This window comes from Homalodisca vitripennis, unplaced genomic scaffold (genome assembly GCF_021130785.1).
Source record: "Homalodisca vitripennis isolate AUS2020 unplaced genomic scaffold, UT_GWSS_2.1 ScUCBcl_124;HRSCAF=1272, whole genome shotgun sequence".
NCBI classification, from domain to species: domain Eukaryota; kingdom Metazoa; phylum Arthropoda; class Insecta; order Hemiptera; family Cicadellidae; genus Homalodisca; species Homalodisca vitripennis.
Window position 1 is genome coordinate 362,871 of NW_025776283.1, and position 22,621 is coordinate 385,491.

The following is a 22,621-nucleotide window of genomic DNA, read 5'->3' on the forward strand; positions in this document are numbered from 1 at the left end:
GTCAGGAAAAGGGAGGAATTAGGAATAGGTAGGATTTATGGATGAGACAGGGGAAAGTGCCAGGATTGGAGATGTGTCTGGCACTAGCTCGGGGTACGAAAGGTCGCCAACCTTTAAACGTCAGAGTAAGACGTCCCCCTACGGGCTACATGAATTGATGCCCTAACCTAAACTTATAGTTTCATCAACATGAGCTGCAGAGCGAAACTTATTTTACAATTAGCTTTGGAGGACAATGTAAATAATTCTCAGCAATTACTATTATTACCAGAACAAACTACTAAAGAAAACAATGAAACAAACGTCTTAAGCTTGTCTTCGATGGACACAAATCCTGCACCCTCATTGACATCATTACAGGTAAGCCTGGTTAAAATATACTTATACAATTACTTGTGTTGCAAACCAATTTTTTTACTGTTATAACTCTTAGCCCTCATTTTTTTCTAACAACTGGTATTATTCTTTTGTTAAACCTCTGGGTCCCAAAACTTGTTAAAAACTCTCCAGCAACTTCATCCCTACCACTTATAGGGTTAAAACACTTATTGGTAATCAAATTGGTATAGATTGATAAATCTGTTTACAATACTGGTGTGAGTTACTTTCAAGTGGCTGAGCCTATCCGTACAAAATTAAATTATAAGCATACCACAACAATAATTATACTATTAGCCTATTTTCACTGAAGGTCGTAAAAATACAATAAATTTATATTTTGCAGGCAGTTGATCCGTTTGTTCTTCTCAACAATGAAAATGAATATATAATGGAAGTCGAATCAGAAAGTAATAAAGAATTCGCTACTGATGAAAATATTGTTTGGAATGATGGTATTACCAACCAGGATTTTCAGTCATATGATATCTCCTTTTCATCGCAAGGTAAGTGTTCATCAAGAATGTTTTAAACTCACTACTATAAAAGACTGCAGTATAATAAGCGACCACCCGTCGAATACCAGTATATCGATAGTCAATATCGAAACTATTGAGTACATAAACATTCGAATTATAAATATTTAAAATTAATAACATTGTCATCTGTTATTATTTTAGATATTACAGCTGAATTAGACTGTGAATTGAAATAACTATGATGTAATTACCGGTAGGATATTTTGGTTGTGGTAGATAATCACGAATATCGATACTACGATTATATGAATAGTCGATATACTGTTAATCGACTGATGGTCATTTATTATATTGCAGCCCTATAAAACCATTCACCATGATGGGAAAGTTTTGTAAATTATAGTAGACTTGTTTTTTGTCATACTACACAAATAATAGCTATTTGTATACTTAAGCTTACCCATGAAGTGAGTGTTTTTCGTTCTTACAGATTAAGTGTGTTACAAGTACATTCATACGTATATATTTATCTTAATTTTTGGTGCCATATACAACTAATTCATATTTTTAAAGCTGCTTTGATGATTGCAAACTGCTAAAAATATGTAGTTTACCATGCTTGATATTGCAATTTTAATCTCAAGTTTGACATTCGGCCTTCTTTTTGTAGAGACAAATTTTTATGTTGTACAAAATGTGAATAAAATTTCAATAAAACAAATGTTTTGTCATACTAATTTACAAATGATTCTACCAAGGCTTTCATACATTAGTTCATACTGGACCTAAAAATGTGATGCTTAAACACTTCTAATTATATATACTTTAATTATGATCTTCAGCGGTTGTGTTAATCAAGTTTTAAATTTATAATACCACATTTATAACCGATAATTCACAATTTCATATTTTTCAGGCCTAGTTGCTGAAGAAGAGGATAGTCTTCAAGAATTGGCTGTCTCTGGTAATGCAGATATCCCATCACCAGGAACTTCTGTTTTGTCATCTAACGTAGATGACACTGATATTGATAGCACATACTGTCCTCGTTTCAACTCAGAGTCAGAACTATCTACTGATGAGTCTATAGTGAGTATTCCTAGAGTTGCTTCAAAGGTTTCAAGTGACAGTACTTCTTATGTGAGGAGGAGCCAAAAGATAGCTCAAGACAAAATTCTACTGGTTCCTTACACTGATTCGGACACGGAGGAAGAAGCAAACAAAACCAATCCTAATGTAAAAAAAGGAAAGAAGAGGGTGAGGAATGAAAACAAATGGAAAAAATGTGTGAGGAAACAGCTAAGAGTTAGTGGAAAAAACTATCTTAGTGCTAAGGGAGCAGAGATTAAAGCAAGATCTCTGAAATCTCCTTGCAAATCTACTTGCCGTCTCAAGTGCTATCAGCGCTTTACCAAAGATCAGAGAGAAGGTATATTTTCAGATTTTTGGAGAGAAGACAGAGACTGGGATTCTAAACGTCAGTTTGTTGTTTCCTGTATAAGCAGCAAGCCTGTCGCTAGGTCCAGGAAGAAAGATGGCTCAAAGGGAAACCGGGCTCAAAGTAATAAATTTAGTTTTCAAATAAATAGTTGTGAAGAAATAGTCTGCAAAACATTTTTCCTAAACACTCTGGCTATCTCTGAGATGTTTATGCGAATATCACAACAGAAAACAAGCAAGACAGGAATGGTTGAGCCTGACCAAAGAGGTAAACATGTACCTGGAACAAAAATTAAGAATGAAATAATAGATGGAATTAAATCTCATATTTCAAAATATCCAGCGTATCAAAGCCATTACAGCAGAGAACGTACAAGCAGGAAATATTTGGGCAATCACCTCAACATTAACAAAATGTATGGACTGTATGTTGAAGAGTGTAGAGAAAAACAAGTTAATCCTGCAAAGAAGTGGTTGTTTAGCAAAGTGTTTAATGAGGACTTTAACATGGCATTCAAGTTACCAGACAATGACACATGCGATGTGTGTGATGAATTTGAATGTAGATTGAAGAATAAACAAAATTCAGAAGAATTGGAAGAGATTAGCAGGAGACACCAAGAGCATTTAGATGAGGCTGCGTCCAGATATCGTTTGAAAAGGGAAGACAAACTTCATGGAAAAGAAGATCACAAAAGCAAAGTAGTAATGGCTGACCTTCAAAAATGTCTCCCTACACCTAATCTTACAAATTCACAAAGCTTTTACCTAAGGAAACTTTGGACACTAAATTACACGATTCATGATCCTGCAAACAATAAGACCTGGTGCATGCTATGGGATGAAGTAACAGGGGGTAGAGGCAAGGGCGTATATAAGGGGGGGGCTCAGGGGGCTCGAGCCCCCCCCGAAATTTGAAACACAAAAAAAATATTATAACTTATATACGATAATTTATTTTTATTTTCAATAAGCTGTGCTTCTATACTTTCGACTACATTAGTATTATAGTTTATAGTGGAATTTTAAGAATACATTATGATACCTAACAATATTCAATATTTATTTTTTTCAGAGGTTGAAATTACTAATATTTTGTAAGCATGCAAATAAGCGTTGCAACTGTAAAGAGTGCGAGGTAGCCTGACGCTCCTGACTGTCGCGTCGGCCGCTCGTGTAGTGCCAGCGCCAGGCATGCGTATATGACGATGACGTGTCGCCGCGGCCCCGCTGCCTAGCAACCCTCCTCCTCCTACAACCCCCCACCCACTCCCACCACACCTGACCTCATTCCGCACTACCACGCCATTGTCTGCTGTTGTCTAGTGCGTATCACCCGTGGTGACATTTTAAGTGCTGTATGCATATGTGCTGTGATTGTAGTGACTGTTATCAAGTGATATGTTTTGTTGTCGCGTTATTTAAACATGATCTGATTACTTTATAGTTGACAGTTTACGTGTGAAGTACATAGGCTACATTAAACATTTAAAATGAAGAGACAGAGTTCGATTCAAGCTTTTTTCGTGAAGAAAAAACGTGTTTCGTCTGAGATCGACGAGCAGACATCGTTTGAAATAACACCGAGTCCCTCCACTTGTGCTACATCAACTGGCAGCGTTGTTGAGATCAAGGATCACACAGGTGAAATTGAACATAACCTTAACGAGAGTAATCACACTTTGTTAGTTCACAATATCAATGATATTGGTCATTACTGCTCCTCAACTTCCTTTTCACTTCAAAATGAAGAGAAAATTTCAATTATTGAGAACTGTTGGAAGCCTCAACGTAGTTACGAATTTCCTAAAGTTGAAAATAACAGAAGTTTTCAATATAAGTGGTTGGAAGACTTCAAATGGTTAGCTTATTCGGAAGCAAAGGAAGGGGCCCTGTGTAAATATTGTGTTTTTTTCTCACACAACACAGGTGGGAAAGGAAACCATCAGAGTTTAGGAGTATTAGTATCAAAACCACTTACTACAAAGCTTAAGAAAGCTAGGGAGGTTTTCATGCAACATGAAAATAAACAATATCATAAAACTGCAATGTTAATGGCTGAAGACGTAAAATCCTTAGTACATGGAAAAACAGAAAGTGTGATAAACAGTATCAACATGCAGAGAAAAATGAATGTTCAGGAAAACAAAAATAGAATTATACCGATAATCCAGACAATTAGATTTTGTGGAAGGCAACAAATTGCTCTTAGAGGGCATCGTGATGGTGGAAGAGTGGATCTTGACGAGCCTATACAAAATGATGGTAATTTTCGCTCTTTATTAAGGTACAGGGCTAATTACGGGGACAATAATCTTAAAACACAGCTAGAAACTGGTGGTGGCAAAACTATGTATACTAGTTCTGTTATCCAAAATGAAATTATAGGTATTTTTGGTTCCCAAATACAGTCAAAAATTGTATCCAACGTGAGAAAATCTGTATTTTATTCAGTATTAGCAGATGAGACAACAGACATTAGCCAAATTGAACAATTTTCCCTCTGTGTCCGATATGTTGACGAGGAATTGTTTAAAATTAGGGAAGATTTTCTGGCTTTTGTACCCGTGTATGATGTAACAGGTCAAGGTTTAGCCAATACATTAATGTCAAGTCTAACCAGTCTTGGACTTGATTTAAACAATTTACGTGGTCAAGGATATGATGGGGCTTCTGTCATGAGTGGCCAGTTCAGAGGGGTACAAGCATACATAAGTGAAAAAGTACCCTCAGCCATATACACACATTGTTCCTCTCACTCTCTTAACTTATGTCTATCTGATGCATCAAAAATCCCTATGATAAGGAATTGTATGGGTGTCATCAGTGAGGTGTGTAGTTTCTTTCACAAGTCAGCTAAGAGAACTGCGATACTTAAGTCAAGTATTTCTGAATGCTGCCCTGAGATGAAAAGAAAAAAACTTATATGTCTGTGTGAGACTCGCTGGGTGCAACGCCACGATTCAGTTATAATGTTTAAAGAAGCTTTGGAGCCTATAATTACCGCTCTATCAACTATTGAAGAAGAATCGACTGCAGAAGCTTCTGTAAAAGCACACACACTAATTGCCTCCGTGACCAGTTTTCAGTTTGTTGCATGTCTTTTTATTTTGAACAACTTGCTTTCTTTGACTATCCGCCTTTCAGAGATGCTCCAAAAGAAAGATATAGATCTTGCTCAAGCCAACAAACAGATTTCCAATGTATTGGAACTAGTAAAGGAAAGGCGAAGCAAAGCAGAAGAGACATTCCAGGCTTTGTTCAGTGAGCTAAAAGTAAGCACTGACAAATTAGGTATCAAAGAGGAAACCCCCCGTACATGTCGCAAGCAAACTAATCGCTGCAATACTCCTTATACAAACGTGGAAGAATACTACCGGCGTGTAGTGTATATACCATACCTTGACGATTTCTGCTGTTCACTTCAGGAGCGTTTTAAAAACCACAGGGAAGTAATCGACTCACTACAGAATGTTCTTCCTGAGCACTGCATTAAAACGGAATTTTCATCCCTGGAACCTGCCCTGACGTTTTATGAAAAAGATCTATCTTTCAGAGATGAGGTACGAAGTGAATTTCTACTGTGGAAACAAAAGTGGAATCGTGAAGAAAAAGAAAGTTTGCCAAAAACTGCAATTTCTGCTCTTGAAAAATGTGATAAAGACTATTTCCCAAACATGTTTAATATTTTGAAATTGTTAGCGGTTTTACCCGTTTCAGTGGCTTCTGCAGAAAGGAGCTTTTCATCTCTCCGAAGACTTAAAACGTATCTGAGAAACACAACTTCGGAAAACAGGTTGAATGGTCTTGCACTTTTATCTATTCATAGACATTACCATAACTGATGAGGAAGTTTTAAAACAATTTTCACTGAAGTCTAGAAATTTGGATTTTGTTTTGTAAAATGACAATAAACAGTGTTTCATGAATACTTTTAGCTATATTTCATTTTCTTCCCTTGTAACAGTTCATAAAGTAGGCCTACAATAACTGGTTATTGTAGCTTGGAAGGCTGTTTGAGATTTTAGTTTTTGAACGATATAAATATTTGAATTGTGTGCATACTGAAATTACTATTTCTGATTTCATTAAGGTAAAATTAAAAAAAACTAAAATAACAATTCAATTTCTAAAATAAATATAGTATATAGTCAACATTTATTAGTTTCAAACTTATAATATTGTGGTGTGTTGTGTTTTAGATACGTAGGACAATATATTTCTTTGTATAACAACTATTTTAAACCAAAGATTTTAAAAATAGGACTTTATAGCCTCTATTATTTTCTATTTTAACAACTGAAAACTACCAAACTAGCAGACACTTAAGTTTTGAATTTTAATTTTATACAAAAATAATATACAAAGGATACAGGTCCTTCTATATAAACATAATAACGCTAAAATGGAAAAGTGAAACCTGCTCGAAAAGAAGGAAACCCATGAAAAACTTAAAAATCTCTCCGAAAGAGTGATTTTCATTCTTTCCATTTTAGCGTTTATACATGCCAAAAACCTTAAACCTGTGTTTTTAAGACTTAAATTGGCAAAATTTTCCCGGGGGAGGACCCCCGGACCCCCCTTCTACTGGGGGGTATTCCATACCCCCCAGACCAACCGGTATTTCAGCCCCCCCAAAATATTTTTCTATATACGCCACTGGGTAGAGGTGGAAGTGAAATGGCCTCTTGTTTTTATGCTTGGGCAAGTAGAGATATTATTGAAAGCGGAATTGAGAAATTAACCGTCTGGACAGACAACTGTAGCGGACAAAACCGTAACATGAACATGATTTTAATGTATATATGGTTATTGAAAACTAGTCCAAACTTGAGAGAGATAAATCACAAATTTTTGCTTCCAGGTCACACACATATGGAAGTAGATGGCCAACACAGTATAATTGAAAGAGCCAAGAAACATATTTCTGGCAACACAATATATACATGTAATGATTGGGCAAATTTTATTGCTTCCTGTAAGAAGAAAGACCCCTTTGAAGTTAAGAGAATGAATTTAGAAGATTTTCTAGATTTCATGGCCATTGTGAAAGGCAGAAAATCTGCTTTCGTAGCAAGAAAGAAAAACACTGATGGTGAACCCTTTTTGATATCTGCAACTGTGTGGTTGCAACTTAGATCTGACAAAGTGGGTGTTCTTTTTTACAAAACTAATTTTAAAAATGACACGTTCAAAGAAGTTGACCTAACCAGACGATCTCTGAGAAATCAAGAAGTTACAATGCCTACAACCATCCCTCAGCTAAGACAGAGCAAAAAGCCAATCAGCTCACAGAAATACAGAGATCTCATGACAATTTTACAATGGGTACCTAATGAGTATAAAGCTTACTTTCAACTCCTGCCCCATGGAGAGGATGCGGGAGACTTTCCAGATGAAGATTCAACGTCAGTTGAGTTATTTTAAAAAAATATTTATCATCTACCAATGAATTTCATGTTTTAATTTTTGACTTAACCCTTTTACTGCCGGACACCTTTTTTTTAGTTTGTTGAAAAATGCCGGGCTGAAATTGACTAAAATGTAATGATTTTTTTAAAAAATCATGGATTCATTATTTTTTATCATAAATTGATAAACTTTATCTTGTTTTTTTCCTTATAAGTTGTAATTTGCTACAAAAAATAATTTAAACATTTTCTGTCCTTAAAAAATATATATATTATGTCATGAAACAAAAATTTTAAATAAATAAAAATTATTTTTTGAGTTTGCACTTTAACAACTATATTTAAATATTAAACCACCGCCATAATTATAATTTTTTATTGTATAGTAATTATATATAAACATTCCCAAAAAGTTTTAGGAACATACCTTGAAAAATACTGAAGCTGTGATGAATTTTTGAAATTGGTGCAATATCCTCGAATTTCAAGATAACACGTTTATTGATACATAACTTTACACTATATCGCTTTATAATACATAAATCACTTTATAATACATAAATCACTGTCCATTGATATGAAAATATAATACATAATAGAAAATTAAAGTTAAAAGACACTTTGATCAATATTTACAAAAATATATATACATTTTTAGGTTCATAGGCCTGCTGATTAGCACTTGTGTTCCCCAAAACTTGTGGGATGAACACCTTTTTTACAGTTTTTGCAGACAGTCCTGGTTCTCTTCTTCTTCCCTCCAGTACTCATTTTATTAATCGTAAAAATATGTAGATTTACAAATATAAATGTCAAATAAAGTGTAAAACACGAAACAACACAAGTGGAACTCACAACTAATGAGATCGACCATAACCTCATCAAACCAAACTCGAGTTATAACCAAAGAAGTTCAGTAACAAAAATGGCTTCCATAGATTATAAAACCTGTTTTCTGTGTGTTGTCCATATAGTAATGAATAACACAGCTGAATTTCGATGCATTTGGACAACATTGAAAACCAGTATAAAACAAATACGAGACGGCTTTTATAGCGCACGTTGGCGATTTTCGCACAAACGGCAGCGTGCGCAATCGCGCACGTCGGCAGTAAAAGGGTTTTCATGTTTTAATTTTTGACTTAACCTTACTTATGTAAACACATTAATAAATAAATATTATTAATTTAGATGTATATAAAAATAAAAGCGTATCTTAAATATATGTGTTTTTTATTTTGAACCATAACAGCGTAAGTCCCTTACCAAGCTATTAAAAAATTTCAAAAAAATTATTAAACCAAAGTCATGAATAATTCACCTCTAAAAACATAAAAAACATAATAATTCATAAAAAGTCCAAGCCATAGAATTGTTACAGTAAAGAAACATATGTTCTTACAAGTTTTGTGCTCTCCTGTAAAATTAGTGACATGTGAGTTGCGCTAGTCTGGTTCTGAGGTACAGAGTTGAGCAGAGTGGTGGCCAGGAGGGGGAGATTCGGCAATGGCGCACCGTATTCCCAGACGCATTCCCAGACAGCACGGAGCGACAACGCTGGAGTGGCCTGGAGGGGAGCAGGGGGGACAGCCAAGGTCAGCGGCGGCACGTCATCTGGGCCTGCTGGATGGCAGCGGCGATCCCCGCCAGGTGGCAGTGGCAGTACGCAATGTTTATGTTGTGGCCTCACAGGGCATTTCCGATCACAGTGCAGGTTATTAGGTGTGAAGTGTCATTTCTGTGGTAAACAAAACCACATAGCAAAAGTGTGTCGTTCTAAGTTAGCTGGTCGGCAAGGTACAAATGTAAATAGAGATAAGACTAATTTTAGAGATAGTAAAAGCACTGGGAATTCCAAAAATTATCGCAAACATAACTACCTAGAAGGTGTTGATGACAGTAATCAGGTGTCAGGGGACACTGAGCAATTTGTGGATGATGTAGCCAATTTATTTAGGATGAATGAAAAGTTGACTGACAGGGTCAAGGGAGACCCAATTCTGCTTGATTTAATTGTTAATGGTAAAAGCTTAACGTTTGAGGTTGATACAGGGGCTTCTGTGAGTGTTTGCAGTGAGGAATATTACAATTCTCATTTCCAGATGTGTAAATTAGAACCTAGTGAGTTGACACTCAGCTCTTATACCGATCAACCTATCACACCTGTAGGCAAGATCGAAGTTGAAGTTAATTATAACAAAGTAATGGACTTGTATGTCATCAAGTCTGGTGCTCATCCACTTATAGGTAGGGAATGGTTAAGTGCTCTAGGGGTTGAAATTTCGTTTAAAAATAATGACAGGTTATATGAGATAAGTAAAACCGATGCCGATAGTTGTCTTGAACTTAAGAACTAGTTGTTCAAAGAATTTCCTAAGGTTTCAGTGACGAGATAGGTTGTTTTAAAGGCGAGCCTGTAAAGTTAACAGTAAAAGAAAACACGGTTCCTAAATATTTCAAACCTAGGCCAATACCTTTTTCCCTGAAAGCCAAGGTTGAAAACGAACTAGCTAGGCTAGTAGATGAGAAAGTGTTAATACCTGTAAGTAGCTCAGATTGGGGTACGCCCATAGTTCCTGTATTAAAGAAATGTGGTTCAGTCAGGATTTGCGGTGATTTTAAAGTAACCTTGAACCCTTGTTTAGAAGTAGAAAAATTTCCGTTACCAAGAATAGATGAGTTGTTTGCAAACCTGCAAAAGGGCGAGAAGTTTAGTAAGATCGATTTGTGTCAAGCATATACCCAATTAGAGTTAGATCCAGAGTCTCAGAAACTGTGTACCATAAGTACACACAAAGGTTTATTTTGTTATTCCCGTGTCCCTTTTGGCATAACTTCAGCAAGTGCTATTTTTCAAAAGAAAATAGAGCAGACTCTCCAGGGTATAGATCAAATTGCAGTATTTTTAGATGATATTCTAATAACCGCTGAAAATGATAAGGCTCATTATGAGAAGTTAAGAGAAGTGTGTAAGAGGTTGAATGAGAAAGGCTTAACTGTCAAAAAGAGTAAATGTACTTTCTTTGCTGACCAAGTAGAGTATTTGGGGTTTGTCATTGACAAACACGGTTTGCACACCGATCCCAAGAAAGTAGAAGCAATCAAGAACGCACCTATCCCAAAGAATGTCACAGAAATTAAATCGCTAATTGGGCTAATTAACTATTATTCCAAATTTCTTCCAAATTTGTCAAGCATTTTAAGCCCATTGTACAATTTATTAAAGAAAGACGTTCCATTTGATTTCAACAGGCAATGTGTTCAGGCATTTGATAGAGTAAAAGAACTGCTAAGTAACGAGACTATCTTAGCGCACTATGACGGCAAACTTCCGTTGAAGCTGGCGGTAGACGCGAGTTCTTTTGGACTAGGTGCGGTCCTGGGTGTTGTCACACCAGAAGGTATTGAAAAACCATTAGCATACCAGTCTAGAACGCTAACTAATGCTGAAAAGAACTACTCCCAGATCGATCGAGAGGCTCTAGCAATTGTCTGGGGCGTGAAGAAATTTAACCAATATCTGTATGGTAGGGAATTTACTTTATGTACGGACCACAAACCGCTTCTATCAATATTTGGTCCTCATAAGGGTTTGTCAGTGTTTAGCGCCAGCAGGTTGCAGCGATATAGTTTATTTTTGTCAGGGTACAAGTTTAATATAGAATATATAAAATCAGCTGATCACGGTAATGCCGACGCGTTCAGCAGGCTACCACTGACAATGAAAGAGCCGGAAGTGAGCGACGATGACCACTGGAAGGGCAGTTATTTGCATTGTCTTTTGGAAAGCTCAGTGCCTTTAACTTTTGAAAATGTACAAGCAGAAACGCTAGAAGCTCTAGTTTTATGCAAAGTTATTGGTTATGTAAGGCACGGGTGGCCCAATAGCATCCCTGGGGATGACAAGGAATTGTTGCCATATTTTGCAAGGAGGGAGGAGTTGTCTATAGTAAATAATATATTGGTTTGGGGTTACAAAGTTGTCGTGCCTAGCAAAATGAGAAAATATGTGCTGGACGAGCTTCACTCATCCCACATGGGTATAGTCAAAATGAAATCGATAGCTCGTAGTTATGTTTGGTGGCCTAATATTGATGATCAAATTGTGTCCTTGGCAAATAATTGTTCTTCCTGTTTAATGGAGAGAAATAACTCTAGCAAGTGTCAGCTGCATACGTGGCATTATCCCTCAAGTCCATGGCAAAGGCTTCACATGGATTATTTAGGTCCGATTAATGGAAAAATGTATCTACTAATTGTTGATGCGCACAGCAAGTGGCTGGAAGTGTTTCCTGTAGCTTCCACTTCAGCCAATGTAGCCATAAATCATTTAAGAGATTTGTTCAGTAGGTTTGGCCTGTCAGAGACTGTCCACAGTGACAATGGTCCACCATTTTCCTCATTTGAATTTCATAATTTTATGTCAAACAATGGTATCAGACATACTTTGAGTCCTCCATACCATCCCATGAGTAACGGTTTGGCAGAGAACTCTGTCAAATATGCTAAGAATAAGATCAAATGGGCTTTACGTGATAAGAAAGATGTAAATATAGTTTTAAGTAGAATATTGTTTGATTATCGAAATGCTGTTCATGCTACCACCAATGAGACCCCAGCAAAGTTGATGTTTAATAGGCAATTAAGGACTAGGTTAGATTTATTAAGGCCTAACCTGTCAATGACAGTTAGTAAAAGACAAGACAAGCAAAAGGAGTATTTCTCTGGAACTAAAGTTAGACTATTTTATCCTGGTCAAAATGTAATTGTTAGGGACTATCGCACCCGCGACAAATGGGTTAGTGCTACGGTAATTAAGCAGATCAGCAATGTTATATACGAAGTTGAATTGACGTCTGGCATTGTGTTCAGACGGCATATTGATCAGATTGTAGCCGTGCAGGGAGAGCCAGCTGATGTAAACAAACAGGTAGAATCAGCTGACGCTTTCGATGACAGTTCCTCTTCCCCCCCCCGGTCGTGACGCCGGTGGTGGGGCAAGAGCCAATAGCGGTGAGTCCCCACTCTCCGCCGAGCGGCCGTGTGGCTCGCTCCCCTCCCCTCTCAGTGTCGTGCCGTTCTAACGGTAAACAAACAGCTGATCGTGGCAACACGTCACTGGCTGCGACGGCAGCTGTCATGCTTCGCCAGCTGTTCCCAAACAACAACAATGATAGACGCTATCCTGTGCGGGTTAGAAATCCCGTGGATAGGCTGAACTTGTAAATTATATTGTTTTGTTCTATTTTAGTTGGTTTCATTATGTTGTTTTATTTGTCTTAGTTGTGTTAACCAAAGCTTTCATACCATTTTGCTTTATTGTTGTTTAAGGAAAATTTATTGATGTTACTGTATTAATGTGTTAATTGAGTTTCAACAATGTTTTTTTTTTTTTTTTTGTTAAACTATGTAGGGTCAATCGGGGCTAATGTGAAACACACAAAAATTTGGGGTTAATGTGAAACATGTAAATAATTATTAAGTTTTTGTTAGATGGATATCTAAAAAAATGTCATTTTGTAGCTTGTATATTACTTAGTTTAAACCCATTTTAAACATACATAGAATCCACTTATGTATATACAGAAAAAAATAAAAATCATAGTCATGGAATTTTACGTAAAAAAACTTTTAAACGGAATGCAAAAACTTTTTCTCAGTCATAAAAAATAACTATCAAAAACCCAATAACTAAATTGTTAGGCATTCTAGAGGAGTTGGTGAGTATTTTTAGCTATTAATGTTTGTCTTAAGTCTAACATAACCTAAAATATTAACCACCAAAGTTGAGGGGCTAATATGAAACAGTGTTTGGGGCTAATGTGAAACAGTGGTTGGGGCTAATTTGAAACGCTGACCAGGATTATTTAGAAACAAAACTTGAACAACACTATTCTACAACATAAAATTTGTATCCACCCACCACATTTGAACACAAATAAATGCATATCTTTTTGATTTTTCATGCAGCTTCTTTTTTTTACTCTGTGTTAAAGGTGGGAATTTTTATCAGCTGGTAGTTCCCAATCAGCTGTTTCACAATATTGTCTAGTTCATTACCATTTGTAGCTAACCTCAAAACACCCGATGTGTAACTAAGTGTTGTGTTTGTTATTTTGAAAATGGTGCGCACTTACAAAAAGAAAGGAAGTAGAAGAGTTTATCCAGAAAACATTTTGGATGAAGCTAAGAAAAGAGTAACTAAAGGTGAATCATTGCGTAGTGTTGCTAAAGTACTCAGTATTGAAACAACTTTCTTGTTTCGTTATTTAAAAAAGTGTGAAACTGCAGTTGATTTAAGACCTCCAGGTCACAAACATGCTTTGAGTAATGAGATTGAAAATAAATTAGCTGATCACTTGAAAGTCATGGCTAAAAATGGTTTTGCTCTGAGTAAGACTGAAGTTTTGGACGTTGTTAAGGAATATGTTGAGCAAAATTCGTTAACTGTTCCATTCAAGGACAATCGTCCAGGCCATGATTGGTACATTGGTTTTTGCAAAAGGCATAAACTAAGCTTAAAAAAAATGGAGCCTCTGGAGAAAGCACGCAAAATAAACACAAGTGATCCTTTTCTAATTTATGAATTTTACGATTTGCTTGAAAAAAAAAAATAGAGGAATTGGATATTGCAAATAAACCATCACATGTGTACAATCTTGACGAGACATCATTCTGCTCGGATCCCTCAAGAGTCAAGTTTGTATCAGGCATTGGCCAAAAAGCTCACCGTACTCAAGAAGGAACTGGTAGGGACAATACTACTGTACTGGGCTGTTGTAATGCAGCAGGAGTAGTTCTTCCTCCTTTAATAATTTTTCAAGGAGCAAATTTATGGTCCTCTTGGAAAGGGCAATATGATTTGCCAGGCACCTTCTATGCCTGTAGTGAAAAGGGATGGATGACATCAAATATATTCAATGATTTTTTTGTGAAGTTCTGCCAAGAAGTGAAAGAGAGACCTCTTCTGCTGATTTACGATGGCCATATGACCCATCTAGATGTTCACACTGCTATGTATGCTAGACAGAATCAGGTTACAATAATTAAACTTCCAGCACACACTACAGACGTTCTCCAACCTTTGGACACAACATGTTTCAAAACATTGAAATATGCATGGGACTTAAAAGTAACCGAGTGGTACAGACTGAATCAAAGAAAGATGCAAAAGAATGAGTTTGTCGATTTACTCTGTCAGGTTTGGCATAATGGTTTGACACCAGATAACGTTAGAAAAGGCTTCAGCCATGTAGGCATATTTCCATGTGATCATGCTAAATATCCTGTATCACGCTTTGATGCGGAAAAGCTGGCCAGGTATAGAGCTTTTAAACAAACTGGTAGGTCCAACTGTGATGGGAACCAAGAATGCATAACAGCTGAATCTTTTGAAAATCCAAATACTGTCACTGAGTCTCTGTCTCTGGGCAATGTAACACCTTGCACTTCGACATCAGATAAGCCACGAGATCTAGAAGTATCATTGTCTACATCTGATAAAACAATGTCTAAGCCTAGTACTAGCAATTCCGAGTCTCTTATTGGATCACCTGTAGGTGATGGGTCACAGTCTTCTTCGTCTTTTGAGATGTTACTGCTCCAAAAAATTAATAGAACTCTTGCTCCCAAAAAGAAGAGAAAAAGAGTAGACGCAAGCTCAAAATTAATTACAAGCGATGAATGGATTGCTGCCGAGCAATTGAAAAAAGACCAAGAAAATGACAAATTGAAAACAAAAGAACTGAAATGTCTTGGTAAGCTAAATAAAGGAGAAAAAACTGCTAAGAAATCTAACGCAAACAAAAAGATTAGGCCTAAAAATAAACAAAACCTCCTATCATCTATTCCTCTGGGTAATGGTAATCCTCTAACTTCAAATGCTGAAAGTAAGAAAACCAATGCAGAAAGTTTAGATGAAATATCGAGTGGTAGGCCAACAGTAATTACCCAAACTGACAACCAGTTGTATCTAAAAATGGAAAACAGTAGTAGGCCCATGAAAAAGAAGCAAAGAAAGGCAGGACATATCAAGATAGAAATAGATGAAGATACCTCTGATAGTGATGAACCGTCTCTTTGTGATACTGACGAGGAATCGTTAAGTGATTTAATTTCCAACTCCAAAAAGGACATAATCAACCCTGTTGCATATGAGGCACCTGTTTTTCAGGAAAATATAAAGAAAGGGACTTTTGTTTTAGTTGATGTTAAAGGTGGTAAGAGGAAATCAACCCATTACAAATATGTCTGCCTCATAGAACATGTCGATATGGATGATGGTGAAGTTACCGTACAAGGCTTAAGGTGCTGCAATGATGAAATTACCGATTTTGTGTACAATGAAGGGGACATATTCAATATTGATTATATGGATATAGAAGCTGTGTTACCTTTCCCTTTGACCACATTCAAAAATAGAAAAATTACCTATGTTTTCCCTGGTTGTGTTAATGTTTTTGAACAATGAATGAACAAAGATGTTGATTTTATATCGTGATTTCTGATTTTTAAGCTTTCTATTTCTGTGAACCATTATTTTTGGCCTAATTTATAATAAAACATTTACAAATTTAAAGCTTGAGAGTTGTTACTAATTTCCCTTAGATTATTTATACCTAAATCCATTTCAAAAAAAATTTATCCTTCCTTATTTTCGTATTAATTAGTGAAATATTTTAGTTTCCATATTAAAACATGAAAAAAAATCATTAAAGATAAAGTTAAGCAAATTAAAGGTTATGGAAATAATAGATTATATATATTTCTATAAGCTGATATGTTTTTAAGTAATCAGATGCTCATAATATGGTAATTATTGAGATGTTTCACAATAGCCCCTTGGCTGTTTCATAATAGCCCCTTTTCTTGGGGCTAAAGTGAAACACTGTTTTATTTTTTTCATGATTTTATTTTATGACATAAAACATTATTGATACCATTAACTTATAGAGGAAACAAAGCTACAAATTGCTGAATTTTTGTTTGTGGGTTAGGGCAAATAGATTAAAAGTTATATTGCAAAGTTTACATTTTTGTTTCATATTAGCCCCGATTGACCCTAGTGTGTTATTTTGCAGTGTTTTTCAACTTTGGAAGGGAGGAAATGTGGTGTACATATCTGAATCCAATATAAATAGTCAGCTATCTAAAATATATTTGTTAAGATAGGAATGTTGATTGTCAATCTGGCCGTTGGCGGTTACATGTATGTGACGTCATATGAGACCATACATTTTGAAATAGATCCTATTGGCTACTGAGGTCACGCCACTTCTTCCCGCCAACGTTCCTTACCGTTCCAGCAGCGAGTGTTCTCTCCCAGTCCAGTTTTACCCACGGTCCGTGAAACCCGCGTCCTCCCGACCAAGATGTAGTCCAATAGTTTTCCTTAATTGGTGTAATTTTATTACCCAGTTTTATTACCACCGGCCACGAACATCACATGTACAAGCTCAACATGTAATCTTTTTCCTTAGCTAAGTACTGATTATACCATTGTACTTTCTTTTTTTTTAACTCTACATTTATTAGATTTGCTAACTAGAGGGGAACAGTAATGCCAAAGATTGACAAAATGCTTAAAGAAATTGTCAAATAAAACATCAACTGTTATCATACCAGAATTAAATCTGTTGATCATTTCCCACTTTTCATACTTTAACAAATTTATGAATAAGTTTATTTGATTTTCTGTTTGCTTTCTGATTAAAATTTTATTGCAACCACAATTATAATTTTTACTAGGTTCACCCCTATGATCTCGGTATACCTGCATTTTATGAGAAATATGGTCAGCAAAACGTCCCTCTAAAGGGCTAATATAATATAAATTATCAGTAAAATTAACCAACATGTTATCTATACAAGAATTAATATGGGTGGGAGTTTTAACTGTGCAATTCAAATTTAGTGACTTAAGTAAGTTTGAAAAATATATTGAGTTTTGACTCTGTAATGCAGTCATTTCTGTATTAAAATCACCACAAATGGCAACCATGGCATTTTTAATCAATAATTCTTTCATAGCCTGTTCAAAGTTATGAAAGAAATGAATCAATATTCCCTTGTGGAGATCTATAAAAACTAACAATATACATATTTTGTTCAATTAATTTTAAGCAACATATCTGTACCTCAGAACTATATGGGCCTAAGTCACATTTAGTAGATTTTACAGGAGAGCATAAAAACTACGAACAGTTGTGTTTATTCTTTATTATAAAATTATGAACTGTGTTTAGTTTCTACTTCACAAGTTAACTTACTTATGTTTATAGAAGCATTAAACTGCTTTAGTATTTTTATGTAATTATTTTTTTGTTACATTAAAAATGGACTTACGATATTTTGGCTCTAATCAAAAACATATGTTATATTGCTACTTGGACTTAAGCAACCAAATTAAGTGTATCCATTAGCAACCAATATACATGGTTTAGTCAATAAAAACACTATTACAATGCTAATAAAATATATTATCTAACAATGTTGTAATGGCATCTGGAAAGTTGTTTTTTCTAAAATCAAAAACATTTGTTTTAATGCTATTTGGACTTAAGCATTGTATTTCCATTAGCAACTAATATACATTGTTTCGTCAATAAAACACTATTACACTGCTTATAAAAACTATAAATATAAGGTAAGAATTAATCTAATAATGTTGAACTGATATCTGGAAAGTCATTTTCACTAGCCCCATGTGGAAGGTTCTCAAAGTAAGCCTTGTATTCTTCAGGGACCCACTGGAGGATTGTCATTAAATCTCTGAATTTTTCATTACTTATTTTCCTCTTCTCAGATCTTAGTTTCGGAACTGATTCAGGCATGATTGTTTCTTTTCTCTTATTTCTTCTCAAATCCACACTTTTAAAATCAACATCATCAAAGCTTGTTTTATAGTACAGTATACCAAGTTCTTCTCTTCGAACCTGTAACCAAACTGTGTTGGAAATGAGGAAAGGTTCTCCAATAGTATTTTTTTTCCTGTTTATTAATGGTCCATCTTTATTAGTAAGCGAAAGAAAATCAAGAAAGTGTTCAAGAGACATTTTCTTTACAATGAATGGGTTTTTATTGCTACAAGATGCGATGAAGTTCGCCTAATCATTAGTAGTAAATATTGTGTTAGTTTTAAGATGCTTTTTTGCTCTTTCTATTAATCCATGTTTACCATCTACCTCCATATGTGTATGCCCAGCTAATAAAAATTTGTGGTTTATTTCATTAATGTTGGGTAGAGTTTTCAAAATCCAAATGTACATAAAAATCATATTAATATTTCTATTTTGACCGCTGCAGTTATCGGTCCAAACAGTCAGAGTGTCAATGCTGCTTTTATTGAGCTCTTCATTTGCCCAGGTAAACAAACAAGAAGCCATCTCACTTCCACCTCTACCTGCAGTGGTCTCATTCCAAATCATGCACCACGTTTTCTTTCCACTACTGTCGTCAATGGTGTAGTTTAGAGTCCAGAGCTTTCTCAAGTAGAAGCTTTGACAGTTTGTGAGAGCTGGAGTAGGAAGACACTTCTGTAGGTCTGCCATAACAACTTTAAATTTTTCATTTCCTTGTCCCAAAAGCTTATCTTCTTTTTTCAAATGGTATCTACGTGCTGCTTCATCTAGATGCTTCTGCTTTTCTGCTTGAAGGTTTTCTTTTTGCTCACCGTTTGCATTCTTTAATTGGCAATCAATTCTGTCACAAAAATCACATGTGTCATTGTCTGGCAAATGAAATGACAAATTGTATTCTCTATTGAAAATTTCTGAAAATAACCATTTCTTTTCGGGTTTGATATTTTTTTCTTTACATTCATTTTCATACATGGTATACATTATGGAAATGTTTAAATCATTACCCAAGTATTTTTTGTTTGTCCTTTCCCTACTATAGTGACTTTCATATGCTGGATATTTTGATATGTGGTTTCTTATGATATCCTTTGCTGTCTCTGGTATTTTGTTTCCTGGTACATGTTTGCCACGATGGTCTGGTTCAACCATACCAGTACTTTGGGTTTTTAAGAGAGCAAACTTAACAAATGTTTCTGATATTACTAGTGTGTTCAAGAAAAATTGTTTGCAAACTTTTTCAAAATTGTTATCCCATTTGAGAAAATAAGTATGGCTGTTTTTTCTACTATTTCTAGAACCATCTCTTTGTCGTGACCTGGCTATTGGCTTGGTTGTAATACAAGAAACTATATACTGGCGTTTAGAACTTAAGTTTCTTTCACTATTATAATAGTCAGAATGAATGTGTACTCTTTGTGCATGACTTATGCGCTGAGAGCATTTCAAGCGACAAGTAGTTTTACAAGGAGGTCTTAAAGTTCTTTCTTTTACAATATCTCCTTTAGAGTTTACATGCTCTTTTCCAGAAATTCGTCCCTGCTTTCTAATGTTTTTTTTCCACTTTTTTTCATTCCTTATTCTTTTTCTTCCTTTATTTTTAGGTTGAGTAACTATCGGTAACTCGCTCTCCGTGTCATCTGAATCGGTGTATGGTACCAGAGGTATTATATTATTATTATTTGCTGTAGTATTTGTACTTACAGATTGACTTTGTACTTGTTCTAAATCGTTACTTAAAGTTGAATCACTCTCTGAACCTGAAGGTGGAGTGTATGTTGGATCATCGATGTCATTCTCAAATAGGTCGCTCACAGAAGATAGCGCATCATCTAAATCTTCCAGTGTTGTCGATGCTCCAGATTCTTGTTCCATGTTTGTCACTTGTGTTATCGTCTCTAGCTCCCATTCATTTGACTCTGAAAAATAAATTGTTAAGATATTTTGAATATTTAATTTTATTTAAGTGTTTTGCTTTTAATAACATAGAGCTTTCTTTCCTACAAGTGTTCCCAGCCTTCAAGAAATAGAGAAATTCACTCGGTTTTGTCCAATTTATTTTAATTTTTTAAATTGATGTTCCGCCAAAACATTGATTAGTTCATTATATAGATAGCCTACACAAAGAATGTGGATATAAAAAATATTATATCGTTAAAGTGGATTTCTATTGAATTTTTATCATGTTTTTGGTAATTATGTGTAATTTACTCGTCACTCACGAAGTTTTTCATATTGAAGTATAATTTCTGTTAAACATGTAGAATGTTAAATTAGGTAGAATAACAAGTCGGAAAGACAAAGAACCCCTAAGAATATAACTATTATCGTATGAAATTAATGCTCTCTGTCCCTACCGACTACAGCATTTACAGTCTAATGACAATGTACTAGGTCTAGGCCCAGCTTAACACGATTGAAATGGAACCTAAATTATTGCTAGGGTAGGCTAAAGCCCCCGAGTAAATACCTGCTACAATATGGTTAAATGGTTAAACATAACAGTAATTTACACAAAAAAGATTTTTATAACAACCATAAATTTACTGAAATTTATTTAAACTGAGCCTAGAGTATTATGTACCTACTAATCTCACCTGGTTCTACTGGAGTTGAAATGAAATTAAGAAGATGTACGTCTTTACTAGTTTCTCTTTCAACTTGGATATTTTCACTTTCATGCATGTTAAAATTCCATTGGGTTGAGTCATTGTCAGGTAAAACGAGGATGGATGTGCAATCTGGATTCAATACCTAGAAATAAAATTGAAAATCAAACATACACTTAGGCCTACTTCTCCTATTGGCACAACAATGTTCTAAACCTAGGCTAATAATAATAATAATAATAAAAATTGTTCCTTGAGGTCTGAGTATAAAATTCGAATTTTACTTTAAGTTTTACATATTGTTAGCTTGTAAACATATTTAAAAAATACTTACTTTTAATTCGGTTAAAGTCGGTGAAGGAGTGGAATTTCTTCGTGGAACTTCTACTGATTGATTGCTAGGACAATCATTAGTTTCAGGTTTCAGATTATCTTCAGTGAACGTATTAAGGTTTTTCAATTTGGAAAGTATAAACTTTCCCCTACTTTCCATATTAATACCAAAACGTTTTGTTAAAAGTAGAATAAAACTTTGATTAGTACAGCTCAGTCCTAACCTCAATAATCTCTCTAATAGCAGGCAGCAGCAATATCAACAGTATTATTGACAGTCATCAGCTGTTCAGAAAACAGGACTTGAGACTAAATGAGTATAGTGGCTAGGGCCAGACAATGGCAAGTCCATTTTGTGGACTTAGGTTTTTGCTGAAATGCTCAATGTTCAGAACCATAACATCATAGGTGGAGTTAAGTTTGTCTGGTTCTGATATACCTCAGGACTTAGACTCATATAACCTTTGATAAATCATAAAAATAGAATTTTTAGCGGAGTTACGATGGTATGGCTGGATGTAAAATGAAATTTTAAGAACATACGTGCAATAACCTAAAAAATAAGAAATTTTGGACTTAGGCTCATATGGTTCTGAGGTACAGATATTTCAATATCCATTTCTATGCTAAAACGTTCTAAATTTATTACTTTATAATTTATATCCTGTTTAACAAAATTCCTGCTCCACCATTTTTTCTAATTTTTCTACAATAAAAACTAGCAGGCAAATAACCATGAGGAATATACAGGTTTACTTCGTCGGTAGTCAACCAGTGTTCAGACACACAAATAATATCAATTTTTTCTTCACTACAAAATTGCTCTAATTCTAAGAACTTATTTCTAATACTTTGAATATTAAGTTGCAGTATTTTTAAATGGTTTACAGGCTTACTTATTGCAATAAAAAAGGTCCCTTTTGATACAATTTGAGATTGGTTCTGCTCAATGATCTGTATATTGTAGGTTGAAGACCGGTTTATGACATCACTCATGTCCGCCTCCGCTATACTGATTCCGTCTTCCAGCTTTTTTAAGTTCAGATCAGTTGAATCTTCTTGAACATTTTTCCCAGTTGATTGACTCTTTGGAGAACTGGAGACGATGTTGGAAT

The 22,621-nt window shown here is 35.2% G+C and overlaps 2 protein-coding genes across 2 annotated transcripts; one reads left to right on the forward strand and one right to left on the reverse strand.

Annotated features, from left to right (window-relative positions):
- The first annotated feature begins 203 nt into the window (after window positions 1-203).
- Window positions 204-7,771, forward strand: LOC124370411. Its single transcript, XM_046828696.1, has 4 exons — window positions 204-360; window positions 725-884; window positions 1,774-3,159; window positions 6,967-7,771. The coding sequence occupies exons 1-4, from the start codon at window positions 322-324 to the stop codon at window positions 7,722-7,724; spliced, it is 2,343 nt and encodes a 780-aa protein (XP_046684652.1). The 5' UTR covers window positions 204-321; the 3' UTR covers window positions 7,725-7,771.
- Window positions 7,772-17,911: 10,140 nt separating this feature from the next.
- Window positions 17,912-22,110, reverse strand: LOC124370412. The gene is made up of 3 exons (XM_046828697.1): window positions 21,508-22,110; window positions 21,162-21,318; window positions 17,912-20,483 (listed from the first exon to the last, which is right to left on the reverse strand). Exons 1-3 carry the CDS (start codon window positions 21,664-21,666, stop codon window positions 18,814-18,816), a joined length of 1,986 nt encoding a protein of 661 aa, XP_046684653.1. The 5' UTR covers window positions 21,667-22,110; the 3' UTR covers window positions 17,912-18,813.
- Window positions 22,111-22,621: the final 511 nt, after the last annotated feature.

Bases quoted from the DNA above. Each gene is read 5' to 3' on its own strand.
- LOC124370411 (XM_046828696.1), top strand. From the start codon at position 322: ATGGACACAAATCCTGCACCCTCATTGACATCATTACAG. The intron at 885-1,773 runs GTAAGTGTTCAT...CATATTTTTCAG, and splicing joins TATCTCCTTTTCATCGCAAG to GCCTAGTTGCTGAAGAAGAG. The intron at 3,160-6,966 runs GCAAGGGCGTAT...CACTGGGTAGAG, and splicing joins TGAAGTAACAGGGGGTAGAG to GTGGAAGTGAAATGGCCTCT.
- LOC124370412 (XM_046828697.1), bottom strand. From the start codon at position 21,666: ATGGAAAGTAGGGGAAAGTTTATACTTTCCAAATTGAAAAACCTTAAT. The intron at 21,319-21,507 runs GTAAGTATTTTT...TTTTATTTCTAG, and splicing joins CGACTTTAACCGAATTAAAA to GTATTGAATCCAGATTGCAC. The intron at 20,484-21,161 runs GTGAGATTAGTA...TTTATTTTTCAG, and splicing joins TTCAACTCCAGTAGAACCAG to AGTCAAATGAATGGGAGCTA.